Genomic DNA, 26,841 nt, shown 5'->3' with positions numbered 1-26,841 from the left:
AAGGAACCTCCGCGGCAGGGAGGAGAGGCGGGTGTTTTGTTCTTATAAGGAGGAAAAGTTTCTTTGACATCTAGGAAATGAGTAACTCTGAAGTCCTCTAGAGCCCGGCGGATGGGGGCCAGAAGGCGGGAGCCGGCCGAGGTATCGCCACCCCCGTCCCGCTAATTGTCGGGCGGGACGCTCAGCAGCAGCCGCGGCCAGAGAGCGGATTCCGGGGCCCCCGGGACCCGCGAGCGCAGCCGAGACTCGCGCGATCCCTCCCGCCTCGGGGAGCGGGAACCGAAGCCGAAGGTAAGTAGTGGGCCCGTGGCCGCGAGGCTCTGCGTCCTCCCGAAGCATCTCGTGCGCTGGAAGGAAGAGGGACCAGGCGGAGCTGCGCCGGAGATGGAGGCGGACTGGAGCGGCGCGCCCGCTCGGCCCCCCGGCCCCCCGGGTTGGGACTGACTTGGGGGACTGGGGTATGGCGCCCGAGCACAGGCGGGGGTGGGGGTGGGGGCCTGTCCTCTCTCTTTTCGCGCCGTGCGGGGTCCTGCATCCCAGCCTCTCCTCTCTGGCTTCTCCCCGGCCGCGGAGACCCCAGTGGGCGCTGCATTGCAGCCCCGCACGGCGGCAGCCTCTCCTCCCGGCTCACCGAGCCGCGATGCCGGAAGCGGGACCGCGTTATTGTTTCTACCGCCCCGAAGATCCGTTACTTTGGACCGTGTGAGCAGAGCTCTGGAGCTGAAAGAGTAGTCGAGTCGCCCTGCTTCTTAGCCAGCTCCCTTCCATGCTTCCTTCCCCCTCCTGGAAGGAGAGAGTAGGTATGAAGTCTTTGTTTTCTAGGTTTAACGTAGTGAAGCCATGAGGTTGCTGGAGGCGGGATAAAGCCCCCGCCGCTTCCTCTTTCTGGGCTATTAGTGGAGGAGACCCCACGCCATGCACAATTTCCTCTTGGGGCTGCTGCTAGCCTCCACCTGACCTCTAGTAGCATCCCAAACCCTTTCCCAGAGTTTCCAACTTCCGGCTGCGATTTGGAGGAACTCTGATGCTCCAGGACTGGGCTTCCGATCCAAAACGATCCTTTTCTTGAAAAACAAAAGTGCTGTGTCCCAGGAAGGGCAAGTATTTTACTGAATCCCTCAGGAACCACACTTTGCCTTTTGCTCCTCTGAAAGCTGTGAGAACCACCCCTCCTTTCACTCCGACCCCCCTCCCAAACTAGAGGAGTACCAGGTACTGGTGGATCCTATTGAGTGTAAATCAGTTCAGAGTCCTATTTTGGTGGGGAGGAGCTAGTGGGGAGTGGGGAGGTTCTTCTTTTGGATTTGACCCAGGGTTCTTCCCTTTCATAAACTAGTTCTACTGCTGAGTGGCTGCCAAGTAAAGCAAACCTGTGCAGGGTGCAGTCCCAGGTCCAAGCCAGCCTTGCAAAAAGGCCTGGTGCACAGGTAGAATTGCTGCCTTTCACCTCTCGTCTACAGCATAATGGGCTGTGCTTTTGAGTCCTCTCTCCAGCCTACGTGCCTGAAGTGGCTTTCATTGTTTGCTAATTCCCTGTGTGCTGCTGCTGCTGCTCCAGGCCATCCTGCCCTCATATTTTCCACTTGTGGGTAACCGTAAAGTGGTTAGGCTGACTCTCCAATGGAAAGAGTTTTGTTCAAGTGCCATCCTCCAGCTCGGCAATTTTCAAAGATGCAGCAGTTTCAAGCTCCAACTTTCGGGTGGCAAGGATCTGAACTTTTAACCTCATGCCATCAGCCCAGAAGTTGTCACCAAGAACGCCTCCCAGCTCCTGCAGCACATATGAGAGAAACAAAGACAGGGTGTGTGGGTGAACTTTATATCTGAGGGCAAAAAGTGGAGGAACTTCTGTTAGAGTCTTCTAGCAAAATTGCCCACCTGAAAAGGTATTGTCTGGGAGGAACCTGGTCTTGTGTTTTTTTCCTTCTTGGACCCCCCTGGGATCAATAAAGGGAAAAAGATGGAGGATTCTGTCTGGAGGAGAATTATCTCTGGGTGGAGGGCTGGAGTACACAGCCGTGTTCTCACTTGTCCTCAGGGGAGAGAATGGAATGCCATGAGAGTCGGGAAAGTGTTTCTTGTCAGGGAGAAGGGAATGACTGGCAGTATTTCCTCCATTGATGAGAAACCTAGGGGACGGTAGCTCTGGCCTTCAGGAATCTCCAACTTTGTCACTTGAGAGGAGGAGGAGACTTGCTCTGTCTAGTCTCAGAGATTCACAGGGTGGGAGAAGCAGGAGATAGATTTTACTTACTCAGAGATAAGGAGGAACTTGCTGACAACTGGAGTGCCTCAGTAGTTAAGGCGCTGCCATCACTGTCAGGAGACAGGTGGCCATCAACAATTATGAAGGAGACGGTCCCTCCAGAGTCCCAGACTCTGTGGCTCCATATTTGGGGTGCAGAGTCCCCTCAATTGGAGGGCAGCCCTGGGGGGCCCTTGAGGAAAGCTTTACCCCACGAGCCTACTAAGGGAGGGATAAGTGCACCAGATGTGCTAGACAGCTGAGGAGCAGGACCTCACTTGTGGCTGGGACTAATCTTGTCTAACTGGGGAAGGGAATGGATCCAAGAGAGTGCTAAGAGCTGACAATAATAACCTCCAAGACTGCTGCTAGCCTGTTCGATCATCTGCATGAATTAGAACAAGGTGCTTCCTCTTAACAAGAAGATGGCACCTTGGTATCATTTAGAAAACAGGGGCTTCATCTGAGTGGACAGAGCCAAGGCACATAGCTGTGCAAGCTGGCATGTGAGCTTGATTCATCCTTACCACTCTCCCAGCCAGCTGTTCTTGAGCAATATACCACCCATACAACCATACACAGCAGCCTGATAACCAATTATTGAGGGCTTAACATTTGCCAGGCTTTTTTTCCCCAAAAATCACTTTGCCTATATTAACTCATTTAATCTTCTCAGTAGCCCAGTGACATAGGTATTGGTATCGCCATTCTATAGTTAAGCAAACTAAGTCACAGAGAGGTATAGTGTTCAGAAGCCTGGAAGTCACTGAGCATTCACAGAGCAAGAAGCAGGTGAAGTTTCACAAGCTAGTTTGGTTGGGGCCCCTCCTGAGAAAGAGATAAGAGTGATTGCTCTTTTCTTTGTCAGAGGAAGGAAATCCACTATCAGCTCAGATGGAGGAAGATGGAAAACTTACCTGGCAGCTGAAAGAAAGGAAAGAGAGAGGCAGGCCTGGTCCAAGCCTCAGATGTCTTTCCTTTTTAATCACTGGGCAGTGTGACATCGCACATCCAGTCTGGGGCCTGTCCTGAGGGTGATGAGTAAGTGCTGCCTGGGTGTGGTGCAGAGGAAAGGGGCCATGCAGGGTCCCAGACCTGGGCAGAGAATGCCTGAGCGGATGGACGATGGAAGAAGTGTCTGAACACGCTGTCCTGACACTTGCAAGCTCTACAACCCCTATCCCTGTCCAGTGCTGTTAGTCTGCAAATGCCCTTCCCAAGCTCATCCAGAAAGACTTTCTGAAACTGCGTTTCACAGCTCTGTATGTATGGTCACTTATTTTTCACCCTATACATTGCAGCACTTAATTAGCTGGAATAGAACATTTTACTATCTGCTGTCTATAGACAGTATTTTAGACAAAATAGACTTCTCAGCTAATGGGAAATTCATCATGGCCTTGGAAAGGGTCGACTGGTGCCTAGACAATTTCCCACGTCATGTAACCTGTCCCAGAATCTGGCTCTTAGCTGCACACATTTAGAAACCCTACCTCCACAATTTTCAGAACAGTATGGACTTGAGCTACTGAGTCGTCTACAGAGAACTCTTGTACACTGCAGAGTGTACAAATAAAATTGCTAGCATATTAATTTGCAAGAAGACTTTGTAACCATTGTAGAGCCAGTGATACTGGCTTCTTGAGTCCTGGGCAAGCCACATGGGAAACTAAAAATCAGAAGGCAGCTTGTGCTTGGCACAGCTGGTTTCAGGTCAGGGGAGGCAGAAGGCAGGGGCAGCAATGGTCCAACAGCATGGATTCTGTTCACTTCTGTGGCCCCGTCACCAATGGAGAGATGCCTGCCAGGTAGCTCAGCAGTCCTATATGTTATGTGTCTCTCCTTAGCCAGTCCCTCAAGGGCAGTGTTTGCCAGTAGGATGTCCCCCTGTCCTCTTTCATAATTTAGCATTTTTTATTTTATGTACTTATTTCATTTAGTGCTTTCTAAGCAGTAGCTCCCAGCTACATTAAGTTGTATTTGCATAAGTTAAATAACTACTATAAAATTTCAGGGTTGTAGGTTCAGGCCACAGGGGTAAATGCAAACCAAGGAGATGGTCAGGTGGCCTGCTTGGGTCAACAAGAAGTCAAGTATAGAGCAAAGAAATTTGGTCCTTAGTCAACACAGATACTCAATGAACTGGAAGGGCCAGGACTGACCACTTACTGCAGCCCCAGTGTGAACATGAGGGTGATACAGTCCTAAGTCCTTCTTTGGCTGTCTGAACCACCTGGCCTGCCCAGCTGGCCTCTTTGGATTTAAAGGTTTCTCCCGGGTCTCGGTCCAGGCCCGCTCATGGCTCTTCTTTAGAAAGCCACAGCCTCCAGGTGCCCCAGAGCCAAGGAGGTATGACTCACATCGACTTTGACTTAGGGCAGGCTTGGGTTGAGTCCTGGCTCCAGACCTCAGGAGTTGGGCAAGTGCTTTGACTGTTCCAAGCCTCGGCTCTGTCATTAATGAAATGTGGACAACCCCTCACAGGGCCTGCTTATAAACCGCTGTGATGGGGCCTGGCGCACAGCAGTCTCTGGCTGGTATGAGTCCTTAACAACAGTGGAGGATCAGCATTCTCTGCGAGATTGGGACCTCACTTCCCTACTGCTTCCTTCTCTTAGCTCTGGGCAAAGGGCAAGGCCACAGGGACCCGGACTCTTCCAGATGGTGAGAAGGAGATTGGTGCCCTGGTGTGGGGTTCATTCAGAGCTGAGGGTAAAGCTACCCATCCCGACCTTTTCACCAACACTAGGAGAGGGAAAGCCAGGTTTGAGGCATGGCCTGAACAGGCACCCAGAGGGGAGAGAGGGGGAGGTTTTTCTGGGACAAGAAGAGGATCGTTTGGCTGTGCCCACGAGGTGTACAGGGTCAGTCTGGGCAGTTTGGAACCTGGGACATCTTCCTGTAGGAAGCTCAAGCCCCTTCATCCACGTGGCCCACCCCATGACATCAGCAGAATGGAAGCACCTCACCAGTGACATCACTGTTGCCCAAGGCAACAGACACCTCCACCTTAAGTTATACTGGGAGGAACAAGAACCACCTAACTGTAAGACACGTTGAAGGGAAGGAGCGCTGAAAGTGCTACATCCACAGGTGTGTTCCTCGGGATGGGCTTGGGGAAGAGGGCAAGGCTGCAAGGCCGAGGTCTAGGCTATGAGCCTTTTGGTGGAGGGTCTTCGGGCCTTGGGTTTGCTCCAGGCCCGAAGTATTGGCAGCTGCCTTGTTTGGGTCTCTGAGCTGCAACTCAGAACAAGAAGGATGCCTCCCGAGGGGCTTCTTGTGGCTTCCATAGCTCTGGGCCTCCCTTCTACAACCTGAATCAGTCCACTAAGGGAATAGGGCGAGAGCAGACAGGAGTAGTGATGGGGAGGTCAGAAAAGGGGCTTTCCCTTCTTCACCTCCTCCCTCTAAAGGAAAGTAAGAAACATGGCCTCCTTCCTGGGGAGACTGACCTAAGAGAGAACCTTCATTCATTGATGGAACAAGTATGCTCTTACTGTGCACCTACAAAGTGCTTGACACTGCTGGGGCTTCAGTAGCCTCATGGGGCCTTGTGATCAGATGCACACAGAGGAAGATTATGGAGAATCCACTGCCCCAGGGGTGGCTACCAACTGGAAATAGAAACAAGGTCTCTGAGTCTGCCTCTCACCCAGCTCTGGCATGCCCCATGGAATTCTAAGTGGGTTACATGAGACCTGTGGAATCCTTTCCTCCCCAGCAGTTTATATAGGAATCTGAGGGTGTCTGAGATATACTGGAGAGTTGGTGAGAGGTGTTAGCGAGGACAGCCGTGGATGTCCATGGTGTCCTGCCTAAAGACAGAATCTGACAAAGTCTGAGTGTCAGTGGTGAGAGGACAACAGGAAGACTGCCAACCCCAGGTCCTCTCTTGCTCTGTGATATTGACACACAGGACTCAGTTTCTCTGTCTGTTTAATGGGGACAGTAACAACCAGAAGCAGGTAATATTCAGTGCACTTGAGATCCTCTGATGGAACTCCTAAGAAAAAAATTCAAAGCCCACAGTGTTTAACAGACTCACTTCCAGGTGAATAGCACAGCAGAACCCTTGCTGTGCCCAGGAGGAGGGGCTCCCCTTTGTAGCTCTCCTGAGCTTCCTCCCTCCAGGTCACTTCCCTGCAGCAGGATGCAGGAGGGTCTCCTACCCCTACCTCAAACCACAGGGAGGGCGTTGTCCTCATGATTGCCCCGCTGGTTGATGCAAAACCACGTGCTCATAACAAACAGTTCTCCTGGGAGCTTGTTTCAATAGCCTTCTTAGTAGCAGTCCGGGGACCCGCCTGGAGTTCCTGAAAAGGTCCTTTGTTCGCTGACTTTGTTTCCGAGTCGCTGAGGAGGTAGGCATGCCTGGGCCAGAGAGAAAGAGAGCGGGGATGCCTGGGCCCCACCCTTGTGTGCCTCCTCTGAATGCCCCCATACATCCCTGCCTCTTCCTCCTAATGCCTCACCCCTAAACGCACTGCCCAGGTCTCAAGAGACCTCACTCCTCTTTCCCCATCCACTGCAGAAGAGGGTTCCCCATCCTTTGAACTGGAAAACCATCTCAGATATCCAGGGTCACACACCCAGAATCTCTGGATGGAAGGAGCATCATGGCTTCATTAAGTCTGACTCCTTGCATCCTGCCCACATTTCACCTGAATTGTCACCTGTATTTCCCATGGACAGAAGAGCCTGGTGGGCTACAGTCCTTGGGGGTCACAAAGAGTCAGACACGACTGAGCACATTAAGCACGAGCGTTTCCCTAAATGGTCCAGGGAAGGAAAGCCCATAGGTGCGTGTCTGATGATTCACAGGTGGCTGAGCAGCATGGTGTCACGGAAGGACCAGCAGCTTGAAAGTCGGGCAGTCCTGGCTTCAAATCCCAGCTCTGTGATGATGTGTGTGGGTGGCTGCCCCTCTCTGTGCCTCCTTTTGAGGTTTATTGTGAGGATGATATAGCAAAGTAAAGTTTTGCATCATGCTTGAATCTCAATAAATGGAGCATGTCAGTTGCTATTTACTAAGCGCTCCCCTGGGTGCCAGGGCCCTGCAGCTTGTCTGGTGTCCTCCAGAAAGACCGAGCTGCTTGTCACTCTTACCAAGGATTGCTCTTCTGTTTCTTCCCATGCCTGATTTGCATCTCACCTTGTCATCCTTCATTTGTCTTCCTTTTCTCCAAGGCTCTCAAGCAAGGAGGTGGATGTCAAGGGGAGAGGTAGCTGAGGGTCAGATAACTTGTGTCGGAGTTCATTCCTGGGACGTCACTGTGGTCGGTGGTGGTGGTTAGCCAGCCTGCAGTTAGCAGAGGGCTGTACAGACCTAAAGTGGCTGTGGTCTGTCCCTAAGGGTGTGCTCACATTTCCCAAGGCACTGACCACTGTTAGGGCTTTACTTTGCTTTTCAGATGGCAGGCTGCCTCCCAGGGAAAAAAAAAAACTTAGAATTTACTTTATCCAGGATGCCCCGCTCCACTCCCATTTCAAATTCCTCCTCCAGGGAACACAGGCAGTGAGGTTCTTTCCTAGTCCTGACTTCATTCATTCATTCAGCAAGCATCCATGCAGCACCTTAATGCCGGGTATCAGAGACCAGCACTCGTTTCTCCTTCTAGGTGCTCAGAAATGGTGGAGGAGCTCTCAGTGTTGCTGCCAGATGGTCGGGGCGGGGAGCTGTGAGCTTCCCAGGTGCCAAACTTCCTGCTCCCCCTTGGTGGCAGCCCCTGGGGCCTTTAGAAGAAAACAGGAAGTAGAGGTGACAACTTTCCCCTGTCCCCGAGCTTCTGGGGTTGCTTCAGGAATGTAGGCTGTCTTACCTCTGCCCAGAGGAGTCCCTAAGATGCACCCAGCAGGATTTAACAGATCAAAATGGAGACCTGGCCTCCTTACCAATACCAATGCCAGTAACAATGTCCTTTACGGAGCATGAGCATGTGACTGCCATGCCATGAAGTAGGTGTTATTGTTACAGCAAGTGGGAGAGCCTGGATTCAAATCCAGGCCTCTGATTCCAGAGTCTGGCCCTTCTCTACAAAGGAAGCCTCTACGAAGTGTTAAGCCCTTCTCAGCTGAAGAGCTTTGGGCTATTTCTTTCTGGGTGGTCTTGGGGTGGCAAGATGTATCAGTGGCAGCTTGCAGCACATCCCAGCCTGACCCATATGTACCTGCCATTGGTTCTGGGACACCTACTGTGTGCCAGGTGTAGCCTCGGGCAGAAGCTAGGACAGAGCATGGGCATCGTCATGACAATGTCATCACTCTCAACCCTGCGGCCGGAAAACCGTGTGGTTGTAGATGGTGGTTTTGTGTAATTCACAGGGAGGGTGACTTGTGTTCCTGGGTGATTCTGGGGGTCATTTTTCTTACAGTTGCCAGGTCCCCCTGGAGGAGGAGGACTGGTTTGCTCTGACTGGTGTGGCCCTGGTGAGGGAGGTCCCTGCAGCGGAGAGCCCAGCCAAGAAGCCAGCCGCAGCGCTTACGTTTTTTACAGCTGGGTTGGCCTCCTTCTTGCCTTTGATTCTCTTGCTGTTCCCCTTTATTAAGATGAAAGGGGTCTTTAGATCTTTGTAGTCACCGGCGGCGTGGCTGTGTGTGTGTGTGTGTGTGTCTGTCTGTTTGCAGGAGGCCCAGAGCACTTCCGTTCCCCCCCACCTCTCTCCCCCTCTCCCAGCCCAGCCGGGGCCCAGACTGTGTGTCAGGTACACCCAAGCCTCAGGGACCAGGGTGGGAACACAGCCTGGGATTTCACTGTGGTGGGGGCCAGCACCCCTCTAAGCCTGAACGGAGTAAGAGGCAATGGAGAGGGAGGGGGGAGGGAAGAGGTGGGGAGTGGGGGAACTGGCTGTTCTGGGGCCCATCTCTCATGCCCAGAGAGGCCCGGGTGTCTCCCTGAGCTGGGCTCTTTGTTCCAACCTAGGGAAGGGGGCTGCTGGGCACCGAGAGTCTACTCAATCCCTCCGTCCCCTGCTCAGCTCTGAGAGGGGCCAGTCCCTTCCCTTTGTTGTCCTTTCTCAGCTTCCTGCTCCACCCCCTTGAGTCCCTCCCCTAAGCTTGAGTGGTTGCTGTGGTCTGGAGCCTGCTTCCCGCCCCCTGCTGCAGACCTCCCTCCCTGTCCCAGGGCAAACACGGGGTTTGCCCTGAGCATTTGCTGCTGTGCTTGGAAGCCTGGGGTGTAGCAAACACAGGGTGCAGGGAGAGACGGGGGACAGTCTGGGGAGCCCTGGTGTGGCCACCCTAAAGTGAGTATTCATGTTCCCTCCGGGCAGCTGCTCTTGGGAGTGAGATGGGGCCCAGGGGCAGAGGAGACTTCCCAGAAACACCAGTTTAAGCCAAGCCAGTGTCTGGCAGTCAGAAGGACTGCTTCGCTGTGGGACACGGTACTGTACTTCTCTTGTTAAAACGCACCATGTAACTTCAGGTCTAGAAACCTGGTGTGGGAATTGGGTTTCAAGGGAAGTCCTTGGGTACACACCTGCTGTAGGAAATGCATGGAGGGTGTTTATAGAAGCCTTTAGAAAGCAAATGTCTCCATATGCAAGGTGTAAGCCAGTGGGTCCCCAAAGTCACCATGTCCTTGGCACAGTGAGCAGGCGGCCCTGCATATGGTCTGTGCCAGGTGCTGTGCAGAATGTCAAGGCACACGGGCCCACCTTGACCCCAGAGGAGCCCAGCCACGGAAGGCAGTGGGATACGACCAGAGCTCAGGCCAACAGCTCCCTGTGATGAAGCAGCAGCCTGGGATCCACTGGGGAGAGTGCAGGGTCCAGAACCGCTGGCCTGGCACAGTGTCTGGCTCCTCCGCTCTCTTCCTACTTGTGTGACCTTGAGCAATTGCTCAACCTCTCGTTGCCTTGGGCTCCTGCCTGGGAAATGGGGCTGCTGCACAGGCAGATGAGCCAAGAACAAAGCCTTGAGGAGCAAGTCTCTGTTGGGTCCCTACTTGGGTCACATATCTGGAGATACCATCTACACTAGTGCCAGATGCCCGCCTGCACTTGAGAGGTTTAGTAAATAGGCTGTCTCTTCCCCTTGTTCGTCTGTCCCCTTCAAGAAAAGGATTTGTCTTGAGTTGGGGAAAGAGATGATCCAGAAGAATTTGGGAAGCAGTTTCTGAAATGGGCTGACTGTGAGGACTGTACGATGGGGTTAGGTGTGGACGTTGTAGGGAATGGTGGGGAAGTAAGTCTAGGAGGTGTTCAGAGGACAGTAGATAATTTCAAGTGGCCTTGGGAGGAGGGAAGGAAACTGAGGGGGTCCCCTGACTGAACTAGAGCTCAGACCTGTGTCTCATGGGCACAGGATCTCCCTGAAGTGGGGCAGGGAGACCTCCAGGGCCAGGGCTACCTGAGGTGGCTGGGGATTAGGGGAGAGCTCAGAGGAGCTGATTCCAAAGGACCACACCTGGCCAGGAGGGAGAGCCCAATAGTGTGGCATCTTACGCTTGGAATCCCAGGTGATGGCTGGTTTGCTGCTGGTGACCAGCAGAAATGGGAAGGTGGGTGGCCAGGCTGGGATGCGCTGTGAGACTGCATTGGCCACCTAAGGGTTGTTATAACTGAAGATCACAAACATGGTGGCTTGAAACAACAGGTTTCTGCTCTCTCATAGCTGTGGAGGCCAAAAGTCTGAAATCAAGGTACTCCAAGGACCATGCTCCCTCCAAATGCCCTAAGGAAGACTCTTCTGTTGCCTTTCCAGCTTCCCATGGCTCCAGACCTTCGTGGGCTATGGAGCATTACTCCAACCTCTGCTCCATCTTCCATCACCTTCTCTTTGTCTGTTTTCTCCTTTCTCTCTCTTTAGAAGGACAGTTGTCTTTGCATTCAGGGTGATTGAGAAGTGTCTCATCTCAAGATGCTTCATTAAATTACACGTATAAAGACCCTTTGTGCAAATTACAGCCCCATTCACAAGGTCTAGTTATTAGTTATGAGCACATGGACTTGTCCTGTTGAGGGCTGCCATCCAACAGCAGTAACCTGTATTCCAGGAGCCTTGGGGAGGATGAATGAGAGAGGAGGGTGTGGGCCCCGACTCAGGGCTGCCAGGGGAGCCCTTCCTTGTCTCTGTGACTGCAGCCTCCTTGTTGTCCCTTAGCCTCTGAGACCTCAGGCCTTTGTCTGTCTGTCTCTCCGTCCCAAGAATTTTACTATGATTTTCCATGATGCCCTGTGGTTCAGGGCCTCATTGGTGGGAGAGTCAGGCTGCACAGCTGGACAGAAGGATGCCCTGTCCTTCTTGGGAGACTGATGGCCTCCCTGCCTTGTCCATCCCTCGCCGGCCGAGGGACGTGCATGGGATGCGGTGGAGGAGCGGGAACTGGAGGGATGTGGGCTGTCCTCCATCTGAGCAGAGTCCAGGCCACTGTACTTGCTGCACCTGGGCTGACCGGCTGCTTGACCCCAGTCCAGAGGATGGGGTTGGCATCCTGGTGGCACTGTGGAAGCGCCTCCCTCTTCTGAGAGTGGGCCTGGCGGAAACTCTACACTCTGGCGGGTGTGAGCGGGCTCCCTCGGGGAGTCTGGCCAGTGTGGCCACGTGCGGCCACAGCAGAGCTCCCATCAGGGGAGAGGCCTCTCCCCTCCAGTGTACAGTTCCCCACGGCCCATCGGTAGGTGGTCCACCTCCCTGGGCGTGGGGGTGGGGGCTCTGCTCTCTCCCTTGTTCTGCCCTGCTCCCCCACCCCCACCAGGGCCAGGGCCAGTCTTGACCCCTGGCATTTCCCTGGGTTAGGAAGGGGTGGTGAGGGTGCAGCTCTCGGTCCTGGGAACCACAGGCCTTGGACTATAATCTGATTGCTGCTCAGTGCCCGCCCATTAGACCACACGGTCACCCTCTTTCCTTCTCGTCCCTGACGAGGCCTTGGGGAAGGCACATGTAAGCCCCAGGCACCGGCTGGTTAGGATTAATTGAGGGTGGCTGCTGGGGCCGACTAGAAGACCCTGGAATAGAGTCAGCACTGGACTTGGAGTGAAAAGTTGAGTGGTGGGGGAGGGTATTTCAGGGAGTCCTGGATGCAAAGGCGCTAGCTAGCAGGTGGCAGTGTGGCTGAGGGGGAAAAGTGAGGAGGGTCCTGGGGTCACAGGCAGCCTTGAGTGGAATGCTGGGTGGGGAGTGGGGGGCGGCAGTGGGCAGGGAGGGGAGGCCTGTGAGGGGCAGCAGACTCTGGGTAGCCCGCTGATACAGTTTATTTGGCTCACATGGATTTCAAAGAATTTTTGAAAGAGTGGATAGCAGAGTAAAATTGAGATGTTAGTCAAATGCAGATTTCTGGCTTCTCTTGGAGGAAACAGAAAGGATCATGCCATTTTGGGTGCATCGAACATGCAGTATGGTGGGTCCCCAGAGAAGGCCTGAGTGGCCCAGGTGTCCAGCGCCTGCACTGAGCTATTTACAGTGGGGCAGTGTTCCCTCCCCACTCCATCCCCACATCACCACCACTCCTGCCCCCTGGAAGGCAAAAAAGAGATAAAGGAAGGAGGCCAGTGGCCACGAAAGTGGCAGGTCTGAGGAAGTGGCAGGCTGAGGCCAAGAAGGAGGTCCTGCCCACCAGTGGGAGGAATTAAAGGTGATGCAGTGGAAGGTAGGGGGTGCTGCAAAGACACTGAAAAGAGGAAGCCCAGGGGGCCCAAAACAGCACCCTTTCTACCCACTTTCTCAACTAATTTTGGTCCTCTTCCTTCCTCTTTGCTTGCCCGCCCCTCCCTCTCCGCCCAGGCCTCAGGCCAGCCAGCACCCAGTTCCCACCCCTAGAGCTGTTCAGGCCCCTTCTCGCTGAAGTTCCCGTCCCCCATCCGCTTGCGGGGTGCAGGTGAAGAGACCCCAGCCTGAAATGCACTGGTGGAGGCTGTCTGCCTTGCCCGGGGGGGACCTCTCTCCTCTTCAGCAGGGGAGTCCCGTCCTGACAGGTGGCAGCCAGTGCCTGCAGCGCTGCTCTTACGGCGCCGTCTGTGCTGTCTGTCTGTCTGTCCCCTGGCCCAGAGTCAGGCGTCAAGGAAGGAATGTGTGGAGACCCAGCACTCACACTGCCGGCCATTCCTCCCAAGGACGTGATAAGCCAACTCCCACGGCCATTCCTCCCAAGGACGTGATAAGCCAACTCCCACTGACACGTTGGGCGCCTGCAGGTGGGGATGGAGACGGTGTTCAGCTTCAAGCCCTTGCTGGCACTGCAGGTAGAAAGGCAGGGACACAGTGTAAACCCACACAGTAAAGAGCAGGGATGTGGCCTGACCCACAGGGGTCTGGAAAAGGGCAGGCTCCCTGGAGGAGGGACCCTGAGCCAACCCTGAACGGTGGGTGCTCTTGAACAGCAGGGAAGCTGGTCAGACACCAGCATGCGACATGGCCTCTGCCAAGACAGAAGAGTGGAATCGGGCATGAGACAGACAGACCAGGCATAAGACAGACAGACTGCGTCACCAGGGCTCAAGACAGCCTGCTCCAGGGGCCCAAATTCCGAACCAAGACTCAGGGTCAAACTCGCACTCTGCATCCCACCTCTCTTTGCTTATAGTCCTGTTTTTCCAAGGCCTAGGAAGCTTGGGGTCAACCAACCTGATGATTTTGGTGGTCACCACTGGCAGGGAAGCCAGGGAGGTGTCACCAGGCGGGAGAGGTTTCCTGTCAGCCCCTGGGGGGATGGAAGGAGAAAAGCAGACAGCGGAAGGCAGGCTTCATCAGAGACTGCAGTCCAGGAAATCTTAGAGGCCGCCCGGTGAAGCTCCCTGACCACCAGTCTCTTTTCAAGATAGGGATGCCACAACCACCTCTCTGGTGTTCCGAAAATTAAATGACAAAACACATGCAGAGTAATTAGCTTCCTATTAGCTGTTAATGTAAACATCACCTTTCACTAATCCTCTTCTGCCTGTGAGGGTCCACAGTCCGCCTGGACCACTTGCACCTTCACCCACTCTCCCAGTCAAGTGTGTCTCCTCATTATGCCTCAGTTTCCCCATATGTAAAATGGGGCTTAGATGAGTACCACTCTAAATTCTGACTTTCTTAAATTTGTGGATTTATTTCCCCCTAACAACATGTATCTCATTGGCCAGGACTGTGAAACTCCAGCACAAGGTCAGGGACACAGGAGGGGTTCAGTCCAAACTTTGGACAGTTTGGGTCTCCTTTAGCCACTTCTTTCTTGGCAGGCCCAGAATCTAAGCAGGAAAGTGACTCCAGTCACCCCATGGATCTGGGCTGTCAATGCATTCCCCTGCCATCAGCCCACCTCCATATTCCATTTTGTAAGGACACATAGGTTCTCCTTTCAGATCTAAAGATGATGCCAGGGTCTGAGCTACGTCTGCTGTGGTAATTAGCAGAGCTAATTGCATCTGAGAGGCTAGGCGTAGGGCAAACCCTTGGCGTGTGCCAGGATCTGGGCTGCAGGGACACTGTGGAGTCCCACCCTCCTCCTCCCTAGAAGCCTGCCTGGCTTGAGAAGGGGTGGGTCTCCGACTGGAGTGGGCATAAGAACCACCTAGAGGTGCTGGCCCCACCCCTGGAATTTCTGATCAGTTGGTCTGGAGCTCAGCTGAAAATTTGCTCTTCTGACAGTTAGAACTAGACATGGAACAACAGACTAGTTCCAAATAGGAAAAGGAGTATGTCAAGGCTGTATATTGTCACCCTACTTATTTAACTTATATTCAGAGTACATCATGAGAAACGCTGGGCTGGAGGAAGCACAAGCTGGAATCAAGATTGCTGGGAGAAATATCAATAACCTCAGATATGCAGATGACACCACCCTTATGGCAGAAAGTGAAGAAGAACTAAAGAGCCTCTTGATGAAAGTGAAAGAGGAGAGTGAAAAAGCTGGCTTAAAAATCAACATTCAAAAAACTAAGATCATGGCATCCAATCCCATCACTTCATGGCAAATAGATGGGGAAACAGTGGCTGACTTTATTTTTCTGGGCTCCAAAATCACTGCAGATGGTGATTGCAGCCATGAAATTAAAAGATGCTTACTCCTTGGAAGGAAAGTTATGACCAACCTAGACAGCATATTAAAAAGCAGAGACGTTACTTTGCCAACTAAGGTCTGTCTAGTCAAGGCTATGGTTTTTCCAGTGGTCATGTACAGATGTGAGAGTTGGACTATAAAGAAAGCTGAGCGCCGAAGAATTGATGCTTTTGAACTGGTGTTGGAGAAGACTCTTGAGAGTCCCTTGGACTGCAACGAGATCCAACCAGTCCACCTAAAGGAGATCAGTCCTGGGTGTTCATTGGAAGGACTGATGTTGAAGCTGAAACTCCAATAATATGGTCACCTGATGCAAAGAGCTGACTCATTGGAAAAGACCCTGATGCTGGGAAAGATTGAGGGCAGGAGGAGAAGGGGACGACAGAGTATGAGATGGTTGGATGGCATCACCGACTCAATGGACGTGGGTTTGGGTGGACTCCGGGAGTTGGTAATGGACAGGGAGGCCTGGCATGCTGCGGTTCATGGTGTCATAAAGAGTTGGACACGACTGAGCGACTGAACTGAACTGAACTGACTACATCTCCAAGTGATGTTAGGGATACTGAGCCACAACCACATTGGAACCACTATCCCAGGGAGGCGGAGGGCCTGGCTGCTGGGCTACTGAGAAAGGCACCCCCACTGCTGAGGCCACAGTCAACCAGCCCCAGGTGAGGGCAGGTGGGTGACAGAGCCAGGCAGGTGTTGATGAACATGTTATAGGACTGGACACAGGCTCCTGCTGTTCTCGATTTGCTGTTGGAATTCTGCCTGGAAGGAAAGGGGCGTGGTGGATATGGAACCAAGTCGGTGGGAGCAGAGAAGATTTACAAAGAAGTTCCTGCAAAGAACAGCAATGAAACTCTCTCTTCAATGTTGTAGCCTATGGTTCATTCTGTCTGCCTCTTGCATGGATTGTAGTGTTTTCACTACTGAGGATCATGCCACCCTCATCTTTGTGGGCCCTGTAGCACGCAGCATGTTCCTTGCACAGTATTAAGTGTGGGAAGATGCCCTGGAGGAGGGCATGGCACCATACTCCAGTATTCCTGCCTGGAGAATTCCAACACTTTTACTTCACTAGGATGTGCTGGGCACTACTCACAGCAACCCCTGTAACTTTCTAAGTGGTGGGTGTTACCCCTGTTTCACGGGTGGGTTAACCAAAGCCCAAGATGAGAAGTAATTTTCTTGCCACACAACTAGAAAAGCCACAACTAGGCTGAGAAAGCCTGCTCTGACTGCCTCCACCAAAGCACAAGCTGCTTCCACTGTGTTATGTTTGTGCGTGAGTGCTAAGTTGCTTCAGTCGTGTCCGACTCTGCGACTCTATGAACTGCAGCCCCCCCGCCCCCCCCAGGCTCCTCTGTCCATGGAAATCTCCGGGCAAGAATACTGGAGAGAGTTGCCATGCACTGCTCCAGGGGATCTTCCCAACCCAGGGATCGAACCCGGGTCTCCTGCATTTCAGGCAGATACTTCACCATCTGAGCCACCAGGGAAGCCCCACATCCTAGTGAGGGCTTGGTAAAATGAAATGTATCACTGTTTTGTTTTGTTTTTTTGGCCGTGTGGCATGCAGAATCTTAGTTCCCTGACCAGGGATGGAACCAATGCCCCTGCATTGAGAGTGCAGAGTCTGAACCACTAGCTCGCTAAGGAAGCCCCACTGTTAAACAACTCTTAGTGGTGTTTATTGGATCAAGCTGTGGTGGGGGTGCCTCGGGGGCCTGGGGGATGTGGAAGTGAGGGACCCACAGAAGGAAGGGGAGGTCTTAGATTTCTCCCCAGGGTCTGGGGCGTCCAGCCAGGCTCAGAGTAAGAGTTCAAGTAGACCATTGGTCTGGGCTGACCACACGCAGCGCTCCCCCCCCAGCCCCTGCTGCCCCAGTGACCCTGGACATTTGCCAGGCTAAGTTTAGCCATGAGCTACATGGGCTGCCACACTCTGTGGGCAGGGGCGGGGGTGGAGAGGAACTCAGCAGGTTTCCTGCCTGCTTCCTGGAAGCAGACCCACAAGTGACCCAGGTTTATATTCAAAACTGAACCCAGCTGGATGTCTCAGACTACATGTATGGGGCAGCCTTGCAGAGGTAAGAGATTTGGGCCAAGGCAGAGGTGGAATACTTGAATCTGGGGGAAAGGGACCCTTTGGTGAGGAGAGTGTGTGTGTGTGTGTGTGTACCTGCGTGTATCCACAGTTTTGTGAGAGGCTCTAGCTGCTGTCCTGCCCCTGTGGTCTCCATAAGTCCCAACATCCAGACTCTCTCCCTCATTTTTTCTGACCCCGAGGACCCTGGGGCAGATCGTGTGACTTGGCTTGCGGAGGGGAAGTGATGGAGGCTTCCAACCCAGCCGCACCTAGTGCACACTCAGCAGCCCCGCCCTGTTCCCCATCACTTAGGCCGCAGGCAAAGCCAGCCTGCACAAAGGGTATCAGGAGCGAGACAACAGCTGGGATCCCATCCCATCCCCAGGAGGGCGGAGGTGGTTTAAACTAGAAGTGAGTCAGAGGGAACTCCACCTCCTGGAGGATCCAAGGCTCGGAAGGCTTGAGCACCCCCCCCCCACGCCCCGCCCCCCGTTGCTGGGGGGCAGGGTGGATGGAGTGGTTTACCAAGGAAGGGCAGGCTTAGGGGAGCATTTTGTGCTTTCAGAGCACTTTTGAGCGTGTGTTCCTCCACACCCTTGGGACTGGGTTAAGGTTGGTGTGCTTGACAGGTGAGATAATAAACCCATAGAGGCCAAGGAGGAAGGAGCTGGTGTTGTAACATGCTTACCCCATGCTGGGCACTGTGCTCAGCACCTGAGTTGGATGGTCTTGCTTAACCTCCCCTCTCTATGAAGGAGGGCCTGCTGTTAGCTCCATCTTACAGGTAAAGCAGTGGAACCCTAGAGAAGCCAAGTGACTCGCCCACAACCCCTCAAGAGGGGACACAGTCACGGTTCAAACCTGAGCCTGTCTCTACAGCCCAGGGTCCTTTGTGATTTCTGCTCCTTTTGAGTCTTGTTCATAACCTTACTATCACTAGTGTTCCTATGGCTGCCTGTATTCCCTGTAGGGGCATTTGTTTGGCCCACTGCATCTGCAGACCCCTGTAGCAGGTTCATCTATTATTCCCATCCCATCACAGCTAACCTTTTATATGAAAATTTGCTCAGGGGCAAGCATTTTGGACTTCCCTAGTAGCTCAGATGTTAAACATCCGGCTGCAATGCAGGAGACCTGGGTTCGATCCCTGGGTTGGGAAGATCCCCTGGAGAAGGAAATGGCAACCCATATATCCTTGCCTGGAAAATTCCATGGACAGAGGAGCCTGGCGGGCTGTAGTCCATGGGGTCGCAAGGAGTTGGACACGACTGAGTAACTAACACACAAGCATTTTGCTGAGTGCTTTCTGTGAATTACTTCCTTTACAACAGCAAGTGTTATTATTCCCATTTTATAGATGAAAAGACTGAGATTCTGAAAAGTTGAACGGTTTGTCCAAGGTCACATATCTAGTAGTGCACATGCTGGTGCTAACCCAGTCTGTCCCCTCCAGAGTCCATCCTTAGCCTCTCATCACAGTGTTGATTGCTCCAGTTGATTTGGAGTTTTGAAACTTGCCTGCCCTGTTTTAGCACATCATCTTGCAACAGGCATGAGGACATACACAGGGAGCCCTGTGGAAACTGTTCGATAGAGAAAAGGAGGACTTCCCAATTATAAGACTTAGTGATGGCACCCCACTCCCCAGCTGGTGGCACCCTACCCTGGAAACTGACTTCACGAATCAGGTGTTGCCAAAGACTTTTGCTGTGACTTGTCAGGGCCTACTTGTGCCCAAATGTGGCTGGCTATAGTACAGGCCCTTTAGGGCCTCAAAACACCCAATTATTTCCTGACTGACTGCTGCCTGGTATTCTACTATTATGTATGTTGTATATGTTAGTCGCCTGGTCATGTCTTACTCTTTGCAACTCCATGGACTGTAGCCGGCCAAGCTCCTCTGTCCATGGGATTTCCCAGGCAAGAATACTGGAGTGGATTGCCATTTCCATACTACTATCATAGTGCTCCACACCTTTATCCTAAAGTTCTGATCCATGTTTACCAGCCAGCCTTACAGTTTTATCCTGGACCACCCTGGTCAAATTTTCCACTGATGCTTCTCTAATGTAGAAACCAGGGCTGGCCTGTTCATGCAATTATCCAGCACGCTGCTCCTTGTCTTGGGGCAGAGAAACTGGCTGGCTGCCCCCTGCACTTTTTCCTCACCCTCCCTCCCTCCCAGCCCAACTTCCTCCACTTTCTCCTGTCCTCCATTGACTTCTCAAGTGGAAATGCCTAAGTGTCTCAAAGCTCCCCTATTAGGCCTGATCGTAACTACACTGAATTCTGCTGCTGCTGGACCTCCCCACCCCCAACACTTTTGGTTCCTGCTAATGAGGGGGGGTCACCTCTGAGCAGCAGGTTTTGCCCAAGTGTGAAAACTCAGGCTATCTACATTCTGTCACTGCCAGGTAGAACCTACAGAGGTGCTGTTGTTGTGGTTCAGCCACCCGGTCGTGTCCAACTCTGTAACCCCATGGACTGCAGTACGCCAGGCCTCCTGGTCCCTCACCATCTGCCGGAGTTTGCCCAAGTTCATATTCATTGCCTCAGTGATGCCATCCACAGGTGTTCTTAACCTAGTGATATATACCTGCTTCTTGGTACCATTAGGGTAAGAACCAGAACATGTGGCTTTCAGGGTGCAAATTCAAGGTCAGGGGATGGGGCTCCTATCAGGTCTTTTGGCATGCATTGGGGCAGAGGTGGGGACTCTTGGTTCTCCAACAATGACCTCCTTTGTCCATTTGCTTTCCTAGCTGAGGTCCCCAACAGGAAGTGGGTCGGGCAAATGCGGAAAAGGCCAATTGTTACTTCCCAAGATTCCAGCCAGAGAAAAGACAGGGTATAATATAAGGGTTATGATGTGAGACAGTCCTTTGAAGACTTTAATGTGGATGGTATTAAAATGCAGATTCTGGTTCCCTGGGTCTGGGGTGGGGCCAGGATTCTGCATTTCTAACAAACTCCCAGGGGATGTTGCAGCTGCACAGTCTGAACAGTAAGTATCATAAGGGGTTAGACCTTACACCAAAGTCACTTGAGACCTAAAAATCCTGGAGAAATGGCATGTCTCCTTTCACAGTTAAGAAGTCAGGTTAGAAGTTCAGATGACTAGTGAGAGGAAAGTCAATGACTCAGTCACTCTGGTTGTTCCCTAGATTGTCAGGGGAAAGATCCAGGATCAGCCAGAACAGTGTCTGAATTTGAGGTGGGGTCTTCCAATCAGAAGGAGAGGTTTTTATTGGGGGTATATAAGGGCTCAAGACTGTTTCAGCTACTGCTCAGTAAACATATGCTGTGCGCTGTGCTGTGTAGGTAGTTTGCATGAACAATGAATTCATTAACATGATGACCTTCTGGGTGCTCTGGCTGTCCTTTTGTACAGTAAGGAAACGGGCTCAGAGGGGTGAGTTAACATGCCCAAGGTCACACAGCTAATTCAGCGAGTGACAGGGCTGACTTTGGAACCCAGCCCTTCCATTCTTAACCACTAGGCTATACTGTACCGAGGAATCAGCCATTCACTGAGGGGGAAGAAAGGATGTCTTATACAGAATTATTTTGGTTTCAAGTGTTAGAAAAGAAACTGACTTAAACAAAAAGAGTATATTGAGAATTCCCTGGTTGCCTAGTGGTTAGAATTCTGTGCTTTCACTGCCAGGCCCAGTTGCAATTCCTGGTCAGGGAACTGAGATCCTGCAAGCCGTGTGGTGCAGCCAAAATAAAAAAGGAATGTATTGATTTATATGACCACAAGGTCCAGAGGTAATGGCTTCAGGCACTGCTGGGTCCATGTTGGCATCTCTGTCTGGCAGATCTCCCTTTGAGGTAGCTACAGAGCCAATAGCAGGTGGAATCCCTCCGGGTTCCCTCAGCAACGCTAGGCAACAGGTGAGTCTTTCTCCCCACTGGTCCCAACAAATCCTACCTCTGTCTCCCACTGGCCAGAGCAAGTCATAAATTCATCCAGAAACAACCACTGCCAGGGTGAGGAGGAGTATGAAGTAGTCTTGGGCCAGGGTTATATCGTCACCCCTTGACTGGGGGTGAGTTCATCCCCACTCAAATCATGAGGACTAGTAGTAGAAAAGATTCAGTTCCCTGAGGAAGTGGGTACTGCTATTAGAAAGGGCTGTTTAGGCAGACAGAAACAGGTCCACCTCTGTGGTGGTTTAGCCGGGATGCTGGTGTGGGACTTCAGGGTTCTTGTTCTCAACAAGGCTGGGCTGTAGGTTGGATGGGGCGGAGGGCAGTGGAAGGGAACGACAAGGGAGTAAGCGGTGTTGAGGAGAGCTCAGTGTGACCATCGGTGTGTCTCTCTTTGTTTCCAGGAAAGTTGCCGCCATGGCCCTGGGGCTCTTCCGGGTGTGCCTAGTGGTGGTGACGGCCATCATCAACCACCCGCTGCTGTTCCCGCGAGAGAACGCCACGGTCCCCGAGAACGAGGAGGAGATCATCCGCCAGATGCAAGCGCACCAGGAGAAGCTGCAGCTGGAACAGCTGCGCCTGGAGGAGGAGATGGCGCGGCTGGCGGCCGACAAGGAGGCCGAGAAGGAGGCACTGGAGCGGGTGGCGGAGGAGGGCCAGCAGCAGAATGAGAACCGCACTGCCTGGGACCTGTGGAGCACTCTCTGCATGATCCTCTTCCTGGTGATTGAGGTGTGGCGGCAAGACCACCAGGACGCACCCTCGCCCGAGTGCCTGGGCTCGGATGAGGACGAGCTGCCCGACCTGCAGGGCGCCCCGCTCCGGGGCCTCACCCTGCCCAACAGGGCCACGCTTGACCACTTCTACGAGCGCTGCATCCGGGGGGCCACGGCTGACGCCGCCCGCACCCGGGAGTTTGTGGAAGGCTTCGTGGATGACTTGCTGGAAGCCCTGAGGAGCCTGTGCAGCCGGGACTCGGACATGGAGGTGGAAGACTTCATCGGCGTGGACAGCATGTACGAGAACTGGCAGGTGAACAAGCCTCTGCTGTGCGACCTCTTCGTGCCCTTCATGCCCCCGGAGCCCTACCACTTCCACCCAGAGCTCTGGTGCTCCAGCCGCTCCGTGCCCTTGGATCGCCAGGGCTACGGCCAGATCAAGGTGGTCCGGGCCGACGAGGATACGCTGGGCTGTATCTGCGGCAAGACCAAGCTTGGAGAAGACATGCTGTGTCTCCTCCATGGCAGAGACAATGTGGTACACCGCGCCAGCAAGGCCGCAGACCCGCTGTGTGCCCCTGACTCCCCATACCTGGACACCATGCGCGTCATGAAGTGGTTCCAGACCGCCCTCACCAGAGCCTGGCACCGCATCGCCCACAAGTACGAGTTCGACCTGGCCTTTGGCCAGCTGGATACCCCGGGGTCCCTCAAGATCAGGTTCCGCTCGGGGAAGTTCATGCCCTTCAATCTCATTCCCGTGATCCAGTGTGACGACTCTGACCTGTACTTCGTCTCCCACCTTGCCCGGGAGCCCGGCGAGGGGACCCAGGCACCCAGCACCGATTGGCTCCTGTCCTTCGCTGTCTACGAGCGCCACTTCCTCAGGGTAACTTCGAAGGCGCTGCCCGACGGCGCCTGCCACCTCAGCTGCTTGCAGATCGCCTCCTTCCTGCTCTCAAAGCAGAGCCGCCTGACCGGTCCCAGCGGGTTGGGCAACTACCACCTGAAGACCGCCCTTCTGCACCTCTTGCTCGCCCGGCGGCCCGCCGATTGGAAGGCCGAGCAGCTGGACACTCGTCTCCACGAGCTGCTCTGCTTCCTGGAAAAGAGCCTGCTGGAGAAGAAGCTCCAGCACTTTTTCATCGGCAACCGCAAGGTGCCAGAGGCCATGGGGCTCCCTGAGGCCGTCCGCAGGGCGGAGCCTCTCAACCTCTTCCGGCCCTTTGTCCTACAGCGAAGTCTCTACCGGAAGACAGTGGACTCCTTCTATGAGATGCTCAAGAATGCCCCAGCACTCATTAGCGAGTACTCCCTCCATATCGCCTCAGACCATGCCAGCCTGCCCCCCAAAACTGTCATCTTGTAGAGCATCCACGACCCAGAGGGCCAGGTCACAGGGCATCCTATGCGTTTACACCCCTGGGGCCATCTGCAGGCCCTGTCCTGGGAAGACAGCAGGCTTTATAGAGTGCCATGGCTCAGCCTGCCAGGGAAGCCAAACCCAATAGCACAGAGGAAATGGAATTCCAAGCCAGAACTGGTTTGCTTTCATGCCGTTGGGACTTGCCAGTTGAAGCTATTGTCTGGGTTTAGGGACTGATCCTCTGCAGCTGACTTTTGGATCACTCCCAATGACAAAGATGATGATAGAACTCTATGGATGCTGAGTTACGGGACAATGCAAACGGCGCAAACGATTTTGGTGTGATTCTTTTTATATCCCAGGTCCAATCTTTACTTGAATATCAACAAAGGATCTACAGGAATGCTAACAGGAACCCGAGTTAAGACCCTGCACCCTGAGTTTCCAGTAACCCTTGGCCGCAGGCATCTGCAGCCAAACAGTGGGCGTCAATATGGGAATTTTCAGCGTTCCATCCATAGCCCGCACTATAGGGATCCCCACTGTGGCTGCCATTTTTATACTGTTTGGAGAAAAGACTTGGAGAGATTTGGAGCCCAAGTGGCTAACGTCTCTGTTGTACAGAAGTGGGTACCTGGCAGAGAGAAGTTGAAGATGGCCGTTGTTTCAGCTGCACATCTTACTCAAGGTGCACCCGTTTCTCTCTGCCCCTTCCCCTTGGATGCTGCATTTTGAACCCTGTATGGGCCACATACCATGTGGGTACAAGCTCAGTGGCTCCTCACCCTCATTTATCTCCACAGCTGGTCTCTCCAGCCACCAATATGTTGGGAGGTGGAGGCAGTGAAGGTGGAAGATGAGAGAGAAAGAAGGGCACTCACAGGGTGCCTGGGGTGAAGGACAGAGCCTGGTACCTGGCGTGCTGGGGTTTGGCCTGAAGTCTGGCTTTCAGAGAAGATGCCCAGTTCAGAGAAGATCATAGAGATGAGGGATGCCATAGCCCTGGGTTTCCGTCAGGGTTCCAATCTTAGAGCAAAGGGTACCTAGAAGCAAGATCTGTTGTGGAAGCCCAGCTCCACATGCAGGCCCCACATTCCCTTGGTTGGTCATTCCAGTGGGGTCCCCTCAGTGCACAGAACCCCCCCTTTCTGGATGGGCTTTGCTGGCCACACAGATGACCAACACCCGAAGAGCCTGACAGAGGCTTGCTTGACTGGGACACACGAAGACAGACTATAGGCACAGCCCACAGGCCTCATAGAGGGCACCTTGGCACTACTTGGCTGTGGTCCCTGGGCAGGCACTAGAGCCTGCAGTCAGAGTTGGCCTCCATCGCCAAGCCTGGCTCATGGGGGCTTGAAGCCGCTCCGTCCTGTTTGTGGCTTCGCTAGCCCTCTGGGAGCTCTTCTCTTGGCATCGCTTCAGTCACCCTGCAGAAGGCCAAGCAGAAAGCGAGGATGAATGCTCCTTCCCCAGCACTCTCTCTCCAGGGCTGAAGCTGCCCATACCTCCCAGACTCATGCCTGATTCCTTGGGGGTGTCAGCCTTACTATGAATGAAGAAAAGATCCTGTCTCTGCCCCAGGAGGGCTCTCACCTAGCCTTGGAAATTTCCAGAAGATGGACAGTTTGCCTGACAGGGTTAATTCTCAGTGGTAGGCTCAGCTGTGATGAGGCATTACAGACTGTAGGAAGCTTTCCACGTGAGCTGGGGTTAGACTGAGCAGCGCCTGGGCTTGCCCCTCCCCAGGCCCACATGGTCTCCAGCAATAACCCTAAGCACCCATTCTGTGGGGATTCATTTCCAGAGTTGGGGTGAATTTCCTTATTTATTGTCACCCATGCCTTTACTTTCCGATCTTCATCCTCATCTGATGTACTTTGAAGAGACCCCAGTGACCAAGAACCAATCTCCTTAAGCCAAGATCAAGCTTCAGTCTCCCCAAGCTTCTCCTTTGCTTCCAGGAGAAAATTCACCGAAAAATTACCTCCTGGCCTCTTGTTTATACAGAGACAACAACTGAGTGGGGAAATGGGGATCTTTTATGCACCAAAGCTGCTTCTGAAGCAGGAAGCAGCAGGACTCTTGGTGTTTCATGCTGCCTTATTTATATTAAAGGAAGAATTAAATTCTTGCAAGGAGTAGAAACTGGTAACAGTATTTGTTTTAACTTCAGGAAATCTGTGAGCTTCCCAGGGTAGAGCTGGGGAGAGGGTGGATTTCCTACTGACAAGAGGAAGCTTTCACTCCCTTTTTTATTCTTATGCTTTTGGAAAACTTAAAAATTGCAGAATAGAGTATTTCTGGCCCATCTCTGAGGCAGCCTGCAGAGTTTCAGAAAGGGCCTTTGAAAGCCAGCTATAGGGTGGATTTCAACACAAAACCTTGTTTCACAGAGCTGATTGTGTGCAGAGAATGTGGGGGCCTGGGAGGAACATGAAGCTTTTGGCTTGAAGAAAACAGATTGCCTTATGAACAGAAGAGTCCTAGGTCTGTAGGGCACTTAGGCCTTTTCACTAAGGACAACTTTCTCCAAGGAATCTCTTTTCTTCCCAAGGATGCTAGACTTTACCCAGTGTCTGCTCACTTGCTATGCCAAATGCCCAGGACTTTTTCTGTGCGTCTTGACAAGTGAAATGAGTAGGGCTGGCCTGAAGCCACAAGGTTGGTTAGGTTGAAGGAGGTCCCCTCCTCCCTCCTCAAAACCCCAGCCCCTTTCTCTCCCTTGTCAAAGCACAGCTTAAGTTGAGAACCTGCTTTGTGATCAAACCACCACTGGTTTGTAATCAAGGCTGTCATCAGAATAACATGAAGAGCTAGGTCAAATAACATGAAGAGCTAGGTCAAATACCCAGATGCTAACTTGAACCTACAGGGCACCCAGGTAAGGCTCCTAAAGCACCCTCAAGTGACTGATGATACCCCCTAGTTGAGCATGGCTTTTCACTTCCTTTCCAAAACTGTTAGAACACAGGCCTGGTAGGAGCCAATGAGCCTGTCTGGGATCTGTGGTCCAAGGGGAATCTGGCACCCCACGGGCTTCTGAGAATGCACTAGTGGTATGAGAAGCAGAGAGGATGCAGAAGGCAAAGCTGGTGAGCACTCCTTTCTGGCAGGTCAGGTTTGGGTATCACTGGCATGCGGCTTCCTGGGCCACACAGCAGACTTCAGTGGAGTCTCTGAGAGTTCAGTGCAGGAATCTGCCTTCAGCCAAGTTCCCCAGGTGATGCTAGAAGTCCAAGAACCCCTGATAACTGGAGGATTAAGGAAGGCCTCATGGTCAGGCACTGCTGGACTGTTTCTCAAAGCCAGGCAGGACTGACCAGGGAAAGCATTTCAGCCAGAACCGTGGAGTGAGAGCAGGAAAGCACCATTTGTGTGTGTGTGTGTGTGAGTTGCTCAGTCATATCCAGCTCTGCCTGCCTGGCTCCTCTGTCCATGGAATTCACCAAGCAAGAATACTGGAGTGGGTTGCCATTTCCTCCTCTCAGGGATCTTGCCGACTCG

The 26,841-nt window shown here is 53.0% G+C and overlaps 1 protein-coding gene across 3 annotated transcripts; it reads left to right on the top strand.

Annotated features, from left to right (window-relative positions):
* Nucleotides 1-96: 96 nt before the first annotated feature.
* On the top strand, nt 97-25,482 carry ITPRIP (inositol 1,4,5-trisphosphate receptor interacting protein). Of its 3 annotated transcripts, none has more exons than XM_020884878.2 (2): nt 97-291; nt 21,654-25,482. In XM_020884878.2, exon 2 carries the CDS (start codon nt 21,667-21,669, stop codon nt 23,335-23,337), a length of 1,671 nt encoding a protein of 556 aa, XP_020740537.1. In that variant the 5' UTR covers nt 97-291; nt 21,654-21,666; the 3' UTR covers nt 23,338-25,482. The 3 variants fall into 3 exon arrangements, with proteins under 3 accessions (XP_020740537.1, XP_020740536.1, XP_070326243.1); XM_020884877.2 differs by lacking the exon at nt 97-291 and adding an exon at nt 772-5,338; XM_070470142.1 differs by lacking the exon at nt 97-291 and adding an exon at nt 16,971-17,317.
* Nucleotides 25,483-26,841: the final 1,359 nt, after the last annotated feature.

This window comes from Odocoileus virginianus, chromosome 7, assembly GCF_023699985.2.
Source record: "Odocoileus virginianus isolate 20LAN1187 ecotype Illinois chromosome 7, Ovbor_1.2, whole genome shotgun sequence".
NCBI lineage: Eukaryota > Metazoa > Chordata > Mammalia > Artiodactyla > Cervidae > Odocoileus > Odocoileus virginianus.
The sequence above is the reverse complement of the archived record's forward strand: the minus strand, read 5'-3'. Positions and strand labels throughout refer to the sequence as shown.